The 13,101-nt window shown below is 61.4% G+C and overlaps 1 protein-coding gene across 3 annotated transcripts in view; it reads right to left on the bottom strand.

Moving 5' to 3' along the window:
* HTRA3 (HtrA serine peptidase 3) overlaps nt 1–13,101 on the bottom strand; it is a 38,073-nt gene that overhangs the window by 15,980 nt on the left and 8,992 nt on the right. For all 3 annotated transcript variants that reach the window (XM_014855254.3, XM_044767895.2, XM_044767894.2), the window contains exons 2-4: nt 9,966–10,065; nt 4,299–4,521; nt 563–757 (exon numbers count right to left, since the gene is read on the bottom strand). In XM_014855254.3, the coding sequence (XP_014710740.3) occupies nt 563–757; nt 4,299–4,521; nt 9,966–10,065 (518 nt within the window). The remainder of the gene's footprint in view (nt 1–562; nt 758–4,298; nt 4,522–9,965; nt 10,066–13,101) is intronic.

Here is a 13,101-nt window from a genome sequence, read left to right as displayed (position 1 = left end):
CCCATTTCATGGGTGAGAAAGCCAAGACCCACAGGGGCCAAGTGGACAGCTGTCTGAGGACCGGGTCTGACCTGGCCAGTGCTGTCCGCACAGAGCTCACAACCTAGCTCCAGCCTCGCTTCGCTGTCTCCACTGCCTGCAGGCTGGGCGGCACTGGGGGGACGCAGGGTGGGGCCCTAATTCTCATCCTGCCGGCCCCAAGGAGCCTCTACAGTGACTGACATTTCCAGAAGAGTGCCCGACCCAGAGGTGGGCGCGGGGGCATCTGCACAAAGGGCTTTGTGAACGCAAAAGGTGCCATCCAATGTGACAATAACAAAAACTAAGAAATGCCGACTGGGCTGTGTAACTTGGGCTACGGCCCTACCTCTCTGAAGGGCTGTCTCAGGTCAGGGCCGCAGTCTCTCACTCCCAGGGCCCACTCGGCACCCGTGGGTGGAAGTCACAGGGGTCAGACCCCACTTAATGTAAAGGAAGGACTTTCTAGCAAGAGGACTGACGAGTGATGGGGTGAGCTTGGGGGACAGGGAGCGAGCGCCGCCATGGTGGCTGGAGGACTCACGTTGATGGTGGCATCCGTCTGGATGTAGTCCATGTCCGAGTCGCGGAGGCCCAGCTCCTTGCCGTCTCGCTGGGCCGTGCTGACGATGCCCGTGGTCACGGTGTTCTGCAGGGCGAAGGGGCTGCCGATGGCCACCACAAACTCCCCGGGCCGCAGGTCCCCCGAGTGGCCCAGCAGCAGCGCGGGGAGCTTTTTCTGGGGGGAAGGCAGGGGACACAGGAGGGAGGCTCAGTGCTCTGACCACGGCCAGGCCCCCGGCGGGGTGGTCCAGGAGCAGCTGGATAGAGCGGTCATGGGCAATGACCATGGGAAGTCAACAACGCAGACAAGACGGGCCGGCCTCCAGCTGACCCATGGTGGGGCAAGAGGCCCAGGGCTGGTGCTCATGGAGCAGGGACCACAGGTCCCCCCAGGGCAGGCCACAGGTGTCCATCATGGGGAGGACACCAAGGGGGTCCAGCTGGGCATGGCCTCCGAGGTCACTGAGCTCAGTGGTTCAATGGGCACAGGTCCCTCTGAAAATTGACAGAAGCTCTGGACACCACCACCCAGAAGACGCAGCCCCCCACAGTCTGACGCACACAGTCTACAGATCTGCAGAGTCCCGGCCCAGCTGGGGACCTGGGACCCCGGTCTTGAAATCTCTGATGCACACAACCTGATCTCCCACTATAGACACATGAGGAAACTGAGGCACAGAGAGAGAGAGCGACTTAACCAGCTCCACCATCATCCCTGCACACCCAGACACCACACACTGCCCTCTTGTTTTCACATGGAGCCGTTGCAGCGTCTGTCTGTCATTTGACTCTGTGACCAGACTGGGGCTCTGAGAGCGGGCTGTGACTTGCCTGCCTCCGCGTCCCAGGAGCTGCCGGGAGCTCGCGCAGGGGAGGGGTCCCCGTGTGTCAGGAGGTGGGAGTGGGGCTCGGTGCCTGCACCCACGTCGAGTTCCTGGTTGTGGTTTTGCACCGCCCGTGTCAGATATCACCTCGGAGCAGCTGGGAGGAGGGCACGGGGACCCCTCAGCACGGCTGCTGCAGCTTCCTGTGAGTCTGGAACTATTTCCAGACAAAAAGCTTTCTAACAAGGCGCTGGAGACGGCCACGGCCAGATGCCAGGGCCCTCACTCTAGAGATCTGGAGACGGGCAGGCAGGACCCACCCGGCCACTGGACTGCCCGATTCCACCTGCCGCTGCTCTTCCTTCCCGTTTCAGCGGCTGTCCCTTCTCCATGTCAAATACAGAATTGTTTCTTTAAAGAGGCATCTCTCCTATCAGCTATTGTGAAAGATGACACGAGTGGAGCCATATTAAAATAGAGCCAGAGCAAGCATTTCAGAGGAATTGCCTTGCACGTCTTCTTTTCTTTTCTTTTCTCTCTCTCTCTTTTTTTCTTGGTGAGGAAGACTGGCCCTGAGCTAACATCTGTTGCCAATCTTCCTCCACTTTGTATATGGGACACCGTCACAGCATGGCCTGACGAGTGGTGTGTAGGTCCGTGCCCGGGATCCAAACCCACGAACCCTGGGTGGTGGAAGCGGCGTGGATCACACAAACTTAACCACTACGCCACGGGCCAGCCCCCATCTTGTTTTCTGTATCTTCCAAACTGTACCAAACCACCAACATTCCAAGAAGTCAATAAGGATAAGAATATCCCATTTGTAAAAACTGACGAAATTGGGCTTTGCTGATGACTTAATCACTGACCAATCAACGAAGTACAAGTCTAGCCTTTTGCCCCATGACCGAATCTCACGCCAGCTCTGAAGTACAGACCCAGCCTGGCCTCATCCAGCACCAATGAACTCTTCCCCAGTACAGCTCACCTCACCTTCCTCCCTTTTCCCACAAAAACCCTGCCCCTCTCTCCTGCAATCTGGACGCTGTTTGGGTTGCTACTTGAATCTGTGCTCCCCAAACTGCAATTCTTTGATCTCAAATAAACGCTTTACCTCTTAGCGGTTTCTGCTTTCATAGGCTGACACTATCAGGAAAAGAAGACAGGAGAACGCCTGTCAGCAGGAGTGAGCTGCGGCCCACCCGGCGCAGTGCTTGCCCACGTGGGGCCTCGCTGCGCTGCTTTCTGCGCTGCTGGGGTGGGAGCAGCCTCTGTCAGTGGCGCAGGGGGTCTCATGTGGAGGAACTAGACCAACAATTTTAGGAGCAAGGACTAGAGAGCCAATCCTTTTCATGGCGCACTGGCCATAGAGTAGGGGACAACGACGTCCGAGGACAAGGTGAGCAGGAAGGGTCCATTCAGCCCTTCCTTGCTGTGCCTGGGTGGGCTGCGGGCCAGCAGGCTCCCCAAAGCTCCATCTGACACCCCGCATGGGAGTCAGGTTAACCAGCGTCCATGGTCGGGAGGAAGCAGTGGGCACTGACCAAGCCTGCAGGCCCTGGGGGGTCTCGGGCACCCGGCCCTCCACCGGCAACTTTGGCCACAGGTGGCTGCTGGGACGTGCCCTCTGCCCGCGGGATTCCGTCACAGCGCCCGGAAGGGGAGAGACCCAGCGGCAGCCAACAGGGGTCTCTGGGCAAGGGTCGCATTGTGGTCCTCGGACCAAATCCAGCCGGCTGCCTGTTCTGTAAAGTTCTACTGGACACAGCCACGCCCGTTGTGTCACCTCTGGCCGCTCTCTGGCCTCAGTGCAGAGTTGAGGGGCTGCCATAAGGAGACGGGGCCCCAAAAGCCTAAATTATTTACTATCCGTTGCTTCATGGGAAAATTCTGCCAGCCTCTGTCCTCAAGCACATCCTCATCCCCCAGCCTCAGTTTCCCCCTCTTTAAAATGGCAGTGGCGCCCCCAGACTCAATAACAACCGTGAAAGGGCTCAAAATTGGGGAAGGGTCCACGACAGGACGATTTCGTGGCGCCATTGTCTCCTCGCCCTCCACTGGGCAAGAGGAGGCCTCCTCGAAGGAGACCTCTCCCCACAGACGCTGTCGACTGTCACTCAGAGAGAGAAGCCAGGTCCAACCTGGCCCAGCTGGCCCGGCCAGCACAGGCGGCCCCACCACCCGGAGCTCACGCGCAGCAGGGCGCAGGGACCCACAGGGACCCGCGGCAGCTCTGAGTCATCACTGCGACACTGGACAGGAAGAAACCACTCAGGAAGGCCAGACAGAGCCGAGCGGGCCAGCCCTGCCCTCGCTTGGGGTCGTGTCGAGCAGCTCCCTGGACCCTCTTGCCCTCAGTTTCCCCTCTGAGACAGCAGGGCACTGATGCCCCTCCATCAAGGGCTGTGGTGAGAGGAGAGTGTGCACAGCAGGCCTCCCGGACACATGGTGGTGGTGACGGCAGCATCAATGTGGCTGCAGGGTAAGTCTGCTTGGTCAGCTATGGGGGGTCCGGATGTGCAGATGGAGGGACTGGGGTACGTGTCCCAAGTGCTCCCCACCAGCCTCCGTCACTCCCGTGGGGGCAGCTGTGTCTCCTGGAGTGGGCCTGGGAGGGACAACGGAAGTGTCCCTGCACCTTGGCGGACCTCTGTGTGGGAGTGACTGTGGCGGCACGTTGCCTGGACGGCAGCCTCCCTTTGCCGCGCCCCACGGCTCAGGGAAGCACAGGGCAGGCACCCAGAGTCCCAGTCTGACTTGACCCATGACAGGGGACAAGCAGCTGGTCCCCCCTGGGCCTCAGTCCTCCAAGTGTCCAGTGGGAAGGTTGGGCTGGTGCATCTCTGAGCTCTGGGGTCTGGGAAGACGCCCCCCACCCCGCGGCCCACTCACTTTGGGGTGGATCTTGATGGTGGCGATGTCCGACTTCTTGTCGATGTCTTGGATGGTGGCCTCGTAGGTGTCGCCGTTCTGCAGCTGCACCTTGAGCTGCTGCCGGCCTGAGACGGAGTTGGTGCTGGACACCACGTGGGCGTTGGTGACGATCAAGCCGGCCTCCGACATGATGAAGCCCGAGCCGCTGGACAGGGGCACGTTGCGGCCGAACAGGGGGTGTCTGCGGGGAGATGAGCATGGCGGGCGTTCAGGGTGGGTGTGCACTCAGACAGGGGTCACACAGCCGTGGGCCAGCAGGCGAGGAGCAGAGCCAGGGTGGGGGTAGAGGACATGGGCTTGGAGGCCACTGGGCCCACACTTACTGCTGTGGCCTTCGCCGGGTTGCTTAGGTCTAGACCCATTTCACAGCTGTAAGGAGGGGATGATAATCTCTGACTTGCAGTTTGCCAGTTGGATGTGAGGCCCATAAATGTTGGGCCTGTGATGCCAACAGCAGGCACAGCCACCCCAACATCAGAGCACCAGAGCCAGACAGCCCAGGTTCCAGTCTCAGGTCCAGGCCCCACTCCCTGTCTGCCTGACCACAGGCGGGTCATTTAATCTCTGAGCCTCGGTCTCCCCATCCAGGAAATGGAACAATAGCACCCACCCCGCTGAGTGACGCCCAGAATGCACTCAACAAACACGGCTGTCACTGGCACAAAGGAAAATGACTGAGGTGCACACAGCATCCACTGGGACTGTCACAAAGCCCAGAGGATGCCAGTTTCCAGATCTCTGACTAGGCAGAGAGGGTAAGCACTGAGGGGACAGGCTCCCACCTCCCGCCGGCCCCTCCCCTCGGGATGCCTGCCTGAAAGCCCCTAATGGTGGACAAGCAGAGCTGGTGCTGGGCTCTGCTCAGCAAACTCCGCACGAGGCGCCATGCTTCCGAGGACACAGGGGGACGGGGAGCACTAGATGTGGCAGGACGGGACAAGTGCCCACAGACATAAGGTGACACCCAGCCTTGGCATGTGCCTCCGTGAAATGGGACCGAATGGGCCATGCAGCTGGCGTGGGGCCCGAGGTCAGTATTCCCTGACGGGGACAATGCTCAGCCCTCGCCGGAGCCCTCTGGGGAGGAGTCACAGCCCCCTCTGGGGACGGACACAGCTCAGGACCTTCTCCTGGGCAGGACACCTCTGGGATCCCAGCACAGGCCTGGACGGAGCAGGAGCTCAGTGTCTGAGGCTGCTCAGCAGAGAGGAGAGAGACAAACGGGCCGAAGGGGCTGGCAGTCGTGCGGGAGAGGAAGCACAGAGGGGCGGCGTCCCCCAGGGAGGTGAGTCTCGGCGGGCCCAGAAGCCCTGCCTCGGCCGACAGGACAGGTGACAGCGGCTAACAGCACCAAGAGCTGCCTCTGAGCCAGGGATGAACTCGTTTCCCACCCATGGCCACCCTACGAGGCAGGTAGGTTTCCAGTTTACAAGCAGGGAAACAGGCCTAGCAACGTGAACCACTTGCCTGGGTTGGACAGGCAAAGGGCAGAGCAGGGGTTTGAAGCAAGCGGCCCGGCCACTCGGCTCCCTTGCAAGGCGACCACAGCATCTTTCCACCCAAGTCCACGTGGGCCCTGGGCGGGAGCTGCCCCCAGTGCCTCCAGAAACCTGGCCTGACGCGTGTAGCATTCGGCGCCTATCTGCAGAAGGGTCCAGGCCGCCCAGAGGCCTCCTCGCCTGGGTCAGGGTCACCCCCGGGGCCATGGTCAGTGGTCATCATTTGCATCTGGGATCAGCCTGCCTCAGCCTCACCCGCCCACCGGCTCAGACATCTGCCTCCGAGGCTGACGGGACACTGTGTTGCTGCCGCCCGGCCGGGCCGCAGTTGGCAACTAGCTGGCTGGAGCCTGGCGCCCAGGGCCTCTGGAGAGATACTGCCCCTGTCCGAGCCACCTGCAAGGCCAGGGGCGTGCCACTTCTCACGTCCGGTTGTGACTCCGTCTCAGGGTCTGTGCCCGAGGCGAGGGCCGTGAGGGGTCAGCGTGCTGCAGAAGGACGGGCTCGGCTCTGGGGTCTGAGAGACCTGGGGGCCCCCCAACCCAGCACTCAGGGGCTCTGTGAGCCTGGGGAAGTTTCCAGGCCTCTGCTTCCACATCCAGAAAACCGGAACAGGAAAGCCCGCCTTCTGGGGTTCACAGGAAGATGCTGAGGGCACCAGAGTGGAAGGGCCTCGGGGCACGGTGCCTGCACACATGATCCGTCAGCGCTGGGGGGGGAGCTGGGCCTCTGTGAGGTGGGCGTGCACCGGGGCTGTTTTGAAAAATGTGGGCAAGGCAGCAGACAGGGCCAGGACACAGTAGGTGTTTTGACAGTGCACGCAGGCCATTGGTCCACTCGCCCCCAGGGAGCAGCGTCCATGGGGAGCCCAGTCCTTGGCCTCCAGAGATGGGGGACAGAGATGCCTGTGACAAGGGCTCCCACTGGGCAAGCTCCACACCCAGCAGGCAGGGGGCCCTGTGCTGGGACCAGGAATCAGGGTGTAGCCAGCTCTGCCCACTCCCGGAGACCTCCACGGGCCTCCGTGCCTCGGGGTCAGCATAGTGGCTCTGGCCGGCCCCCAGCCCTCGGGGAAGGTGCTGTGAGGACAAACAAGGCCCTGGAGTCGCGGCCTGTGGTGACTGTCCCCTCCAGTGGAACGGCGCACACGAGCCAGCTCCCTCCGAGCCCTCAGGGTGGAAAGGGGCTCTGACCCTGCGAGCCTCATCTGGGCTGTGTGCGGGCCCCTCCCACACACGGGCCAAAGGGAAGACAGACGGACGCAAGAAACACTTTGAACTGGCAAGGCCACGCTGTCAACGTCTTCTCTGTAGAGTGTTGAAGTCGACTTGGGAAGAGACCCCAGGATTCCGGGGCCACCAGTCTGCAGGGCAGCAGCCTTCGGGGTCCCTAGACGGGCCCTGTGATCAGGGGAGGAGGGGGAGGGGTGCGTGGGGGCGGGGGGACCAGGGGCGGAAGGAGGGGGTCTGGGCCCTGTCTCTGCAAGGGGGTAGCTTGCACTGCTCACTGCTTCCCTTCTGATTCATTCCTTCACCATTCATTCACTCATCCACTCATTCATTCTGTCTATTGTCAATTCCCTCATTCATGCATTCCTCCACAGTACGTTCAGGTACTCATTCGCTCGTTCGCTCCTCCAGTCAGTCATCTATCCCTTCATCCATTCACTCACTCCCACGCTCATCCATTCACACACCCACCCACTCCCACACTCATCCATTCACACACCCACTCACTCCCACACTCATCCATTCACACACCCACCCACTCCCACAGTCATCCATTCACACACTCACTCACTCACTCCCACACTCATCCATTCACACACCCACGCTCATCCATTCACACACTCACTCACTCACTCCCACACTCATCCATTCACACACCCACCCACTCCCACAGTCATCCATTCACACACTCACTCACTCACTCCCACACTCATCCATTCACACACCCACTCACACACACACTCATCCATTCACACACTCACACACACACTCATCCATTCACACACTCACACACATTCATTCACACACACACTCTCACTCTCATCCATTCACACACCCACTCACACACTCATCCATTCACACACCCACTCACTCACTCCCACACTCATCCATTCACACACTCACACACTCATCCATTCACACACACTCACACTCATCCATTCACACACTCACTCCCACGCTCATCCATTCACACACCCACTCACTCACTCCCACACTCATCCATTCACACACACACTCACTCACTCCCACACTCATCCATTCACACACCCACTCACTCACTCACACACTCATCCATTCACACACCCACTCACTCACTCACACACTCATCCATTCACACACCCACTCACTCACTCCCACACTCATCCATTCACACACTCACACACATTCATTCACACACACTCTCACTCTCATCCATTCACACACTCACACACTCATCCATTCACACACTCACTCACTCACTCCCACACTCATCCATTCACACACCCACTCACTCACTCACACACTCATCCATTCACACACCCACTCACTCACTCCCACACTCATCCATTCACACACTCACACACATTCATTCACACACACACTCGCACACTCATCCATTCACACACTCACACACATTCATTCACACACACACTCTCACTCTCATCCATTCACACACTCACACACTCATCCATTCACACACTCACTCACTCACTCCCACACTCATCCATTCACACACTCACACACATTCATTCACACACTCACTCACACACTCATCCATTCACACACACACTCACACACTCATCCATTCACACACCCACTCACTCCCACACTCATCCATTCACACACTCACACACATTCATTCACACACTCATCCATTCACACACTCACTCACACACTCATCCATTCACACACTCACACATTCATTCACACACTCATCCATTCACACACTCACTCACACACTCATCCATTCACACACCCACTCATCCATTCGCACGCCCACTCCCTCACTGAGCCACCACTCTGGGGCAGACCCTGGGCTCTGGGGACTTCGGGACGACTTCGATGCAGTCCCTGCCCGGAAGAGGTCTGTCTGGTGGGAAACCAAGAACCTCCTCACTCAGGTTCTCGTCCTGTGTCACTGGGGGCCGCCCGTCCCAGCTGGCCAACAGGGGAGGGCCGGGGACGCGGTGAGCGTCTGAGCGAGGCTGAGGGAGGTCGCGCCGTGGAGCAGAGCCCTGAGGCCAGAAGTGGCCCGACTGCTGCTCAGCAACGTGTGGCCATGGCCGCCCACCCTGCTCTCAGCTGGCGGCCTCGTCTTTCCATGACATGCAGCTTTGGATGCCTACAGCTAGTCCAACCGAAGAGGTCCTGGACAACGCGGTGGGCAGAGGGTGTCCAGGCCACGGGAACAGCAGGAGAGGGAAAAATGCATGGACTGGTCCTCCACAGCACGCTAGTCCCTCGTGGGGTGTCACCAGAGCCCAGGAGGGCCCGGATGAGGAGACTGAGGCTGGAGGGGTGGTCATCATCCACCTTGTCCCCCACTCCGGCCACACTGGCCTTATTCGTGACCTGGAACAGGCAGACTTTGGCACCTTGCTGCGAGCTGGGCCACCCCCGACTCCACACGTCCTCTGGGTACCTCCCCCGGTGTCTGCTCCAACTTGGATCAGTGGGGCCTCCCTGAACCCCAGTTGCGCAGGGCGCCCCTTCCCCAGCGTTCTGATGGCCCGCCCTCCTGCATGACCGCTCTTCTCCACGGCTCAGCCCTTCCATCGTCGTCCATAACGTGGTTATTTGTTCTCTGCACTTTACCCGGCGGCCCCTCTGGAACAGTCACACAGCAGGTGCCCGATGGAACTGGTTGGATGATGGATGATGGAGGATGGATGAGACCCACAGCTGCCACCCACTCTGCACCTGCTCAGCGCCCACAGCTCCGTGAGGCACGAGGCGCCTGTCATTTCCCCAGGCGAGGATACCCGAGTCAGAGAGGGTGCGTCCTCCCCAGGGGCATGGGGGTCAGCGTGAGCTCCGCCTCACCCCAAGCCCCCCTGGTTTCAACGCCCCCCCCAGGGCTAGAATCGAGCCTAGTCTGGGCCCAGCAGACGAGGGGACACCTCGCGGGGCTCACGCACCTCAGGAAGAGCTCTATGTGGACCACGGCCGGCGCGATCTTCTCCACCACGTCCGCGATGAAGTTGAACTTGTACCGCGGGCTGGTCAGCTGGTGGAGACCTACACTGGCAGGAAGAACCAGGTGCGTGAGGGAAACCCAGACACCGCCCTGAACCCCGCCCAGGGGGAGGGACGAGGAGGCCCCACCTGAGACCCCACAGGGTTCAGAACCCTTGGGACACCCCAGGCTCCGCGACGCAGTGACACCCAGACATTTGGGAAGGAGGGCGTGCTTGCCTCAAGAACGGTTAAAGCTGAGCTTCCTGACATCCCCAGGCTGGCAGGAGGCCAAGAGAGGTTAGGACACTCGCCCTGGGGCTGCACAGCAGTGACGTGATGCTCAGGCTGGATCTGAGCCGGTCCCCCTGGGCCTTTGCCTTTGTCTCATAAACAGCCATGACCTGGCACAAGAACACCGTCCCCTCCCCTTGCTGGCTCTGGTCCAGCCCTCCAGCCCTTGGGCTGGTGCAGTGACGGACGAGGGTACAGCAGAAGCCCCAGGTGGTCCCTTCTGAGCTGTCCTCGCCTGGCCACAGTGTGGCCCCCTCCAGGGCCACTCTGGGCTGCCAAGGTCCGAGCTGCCAGCGCCCCCAGTCTGCGCCTCACTTGGCCACGCCCCAGTCTGACTTGCCAGGCCTCAGATTTCTGCTGCTGTCAGCAGCTGGGGCTGCTGCCTGCCGGGACCACAGGCGTGTGGGTGGCACGAGGCCCAGAGCCCTTTGGTCTCCCTGCTCAGGCATGCACTGAGGTCTCCCAGGTCCCTGCAAGAGGCGGGCGCCACCTGGAACCCACGCTGCCCAGCGCACCTTGTAAGGGGCTCCTGGGGCCTGGAAGCAGCGTTGGAATGAGAGTCGAGCACCCTGGGCTGGGCTGAGCACCGCTGCCCTCCAGCTGTGTGGCTTCAGGCAAATCACTTACCCTCTCTGAGCCCCAACAGCTCATGGGAAAAATGAGACTGAAGATCCCCTTCCTGGACCCCCACCCCAGCCTGAGGGAAGCGGGGATGAACATGACCTGCACTGTGAAGCTCCCTGCCCAGGGGGCCCCACCACCCACCCTGCCACCCTGCCAGGTGTGAGCAAGGAGGGCCCGGCCTGAGGAGGCCAATGTTGCAGGCACTGCTTTTCTTGCTGATCTCTGGGAAGCGACTGAACGTCAGGAGGGGAGGAAATCTGGTTTTCCGGATTGTCTGGAGGGAGGGGAGGCCAATGTGGAGAGCAGCCACGGGGGCAGCCTGGGCCCTTGGTCAGGGCTGCACGCACTACGGGCCAATGCAGCCCGACCTGCAGCCCCACCAACCTCCTGCTGGCCGAGGCCACTGTCTCCACTCTAAAGGGGGGAAACTGAGGCTCAGGGAGACACACTCCCTCGAACCAAGACACATGCCTGGCAGAGGAGGACCACCGGCCGCCCAGGGCTCCATTCCTTCGGGGCCCTTGCCTCCCCCCGCGGGCCCCCCCCCCCAAGGCCCTGAGTGTCCCTTCAGCCTGAGCTGGGACTTGGGGCCCACAGGAGAGCTGGCTGCAGGCTCTGCGGGGTCAGGGTGGCAAGGAGGGCGCACCCACCCGGCCGCGGAGGCCAGCCTGCTGTGGTCAGTGGAGTCGAGGGCTGCCTGTCGGGTCCGGGCAGGGTTCAAGGTTCAGAGGTCACGGTCAGGGGCAAGCCCCTCTGGGTATGTGTGCCCCCAAGCAGGATTGCGGGTCCTCCTGGAAGCTCAGCAGGTGAGGCCAGGCAGCGGTGGGCTGAGCCCGGCTGTGCACCCCGAGGGGGGCGCCGCACCATCCTGTCGGGCTTCCAGGCGGGGAAGGAAGGTGGGCACCAAGCCTGCGGTGCCAGCCTGGTTCTGGGACAGGACGCGCCTGCCAGGCCGTCCCCACAGCCCCGACCCCCAAGGCCCCAACCCACGGCCCCTCCCTCGGAGGGAGGGCTGGCAGGTCGGCGGCTCCCCCACGGGCGCCAGGCCCAGCCCGGCTAAGGCTCGTGCCCCCACCCCATGCTGTGCTGGGCAAGCATCCGGGCGGGTGTCACCCCTCCCCACTGTGCAACCTGTTGAGTTTCTGCTCCATCAGCCACACTCTGTCGTCCCAGCCCAAGTCCCGCCTCCTCCAGGCAGCCCCCATAGGCTTCTCCCCGTCAGGGAGTGCGGGCCTCTCCCTCCCGGGGCTCCCAGCACCGGGCCTGGCCTACAGCACTCGCTTTGTGGGAGTGTATTCCGTCCACGCGTGCCGAGGGCCTTCCGGGCGCACCCTGCGCCAGGTCCAGGCCAGTGACCGGCCAGGCACAGCACGGTGTAACCAGCGAGGGGACAGAGGGAAGCCAGCAGTGTCCCCGACCTGGGCCTGGAACAGTGTGTGCAAAGGCAGCGTCACGCATGAAGGCAGCTGCAGACGGACCTGGCAGGCTCCAAACTGGGCCCAGCTGGAAAACACAGGCGGAGGGACGACGTGACTGATGAGGGAGTCCTGAGCCGAGGCTCAGCCTTCCACAGGGCGCTGGAAGGCTCTGCCGCGGCCCTCCGCCTGGCCAGGGCCGCAGGGCGAGTACAGACCCTGGCTCCACGCAGGCAGCTGAGGTCCCGACCCAACGGCCTCTGCCCCAAGGCTTCCCTTTCTAGTGTGGGCTCCGAGAAGAAGCCCGCCTGCCTCACCTCCAGCCCAGACACCAGCTCCTTTGGGACAGAGACAGGTCTGGCTCCTCCCACAGCTGAGCAGCAACCAGCACAGGGGAGCCCAGCAGGCTCATGGAGGACAGGAAGGAGGGAGAGAGAGAGGGAAGGAGAGATGGAAGGAGGGAGGGAGGAGAAGAGGATCGAGGGAGGGAGGGAGAGGGGACAAGGATGCTGCCCTGACCCTCTCTGATGCAGCACACAGTAGGTCTACAAACTCCACCACAAAGAACACTGTTCAGCCTATTAACAAGTCCCGTGAGGAGCAGCCTCACAAGAGTGGCATCAGTGGCCCATCTTAGGTCCCAGGAAACTAAGGCTGGCAGCGGAGGTTGTTGTGATGGGGGGGGGGGGCAGGCCTGCCCACTGGCCCCAGGTCCTGTGGACTTCAGAGCCCGCGCCCTCCCTGACCCTGGGGCCTGGGGCCCCCC

The sequence above is a fragment of the Equus asinus genome, chromosome 3 (genome assembly GCF_041296235.1).
Source record: "Equus asinus isolate D_3611 breed Donkey chromosome 3, EquAss-T2T_v2, whole genome shotgun sequence".
NCBI classification, from domain to species: Eukaryota; Metazoa; Chordata; class Mammalia; order Perissodactyla; family Equidae; genus Equus; species Equus asinus.
The sequence above is the reverse complement of the archived record's forward strand: the minus strand, read 5'-3'. Positions and strand labels throughout refer to the sequence as shown.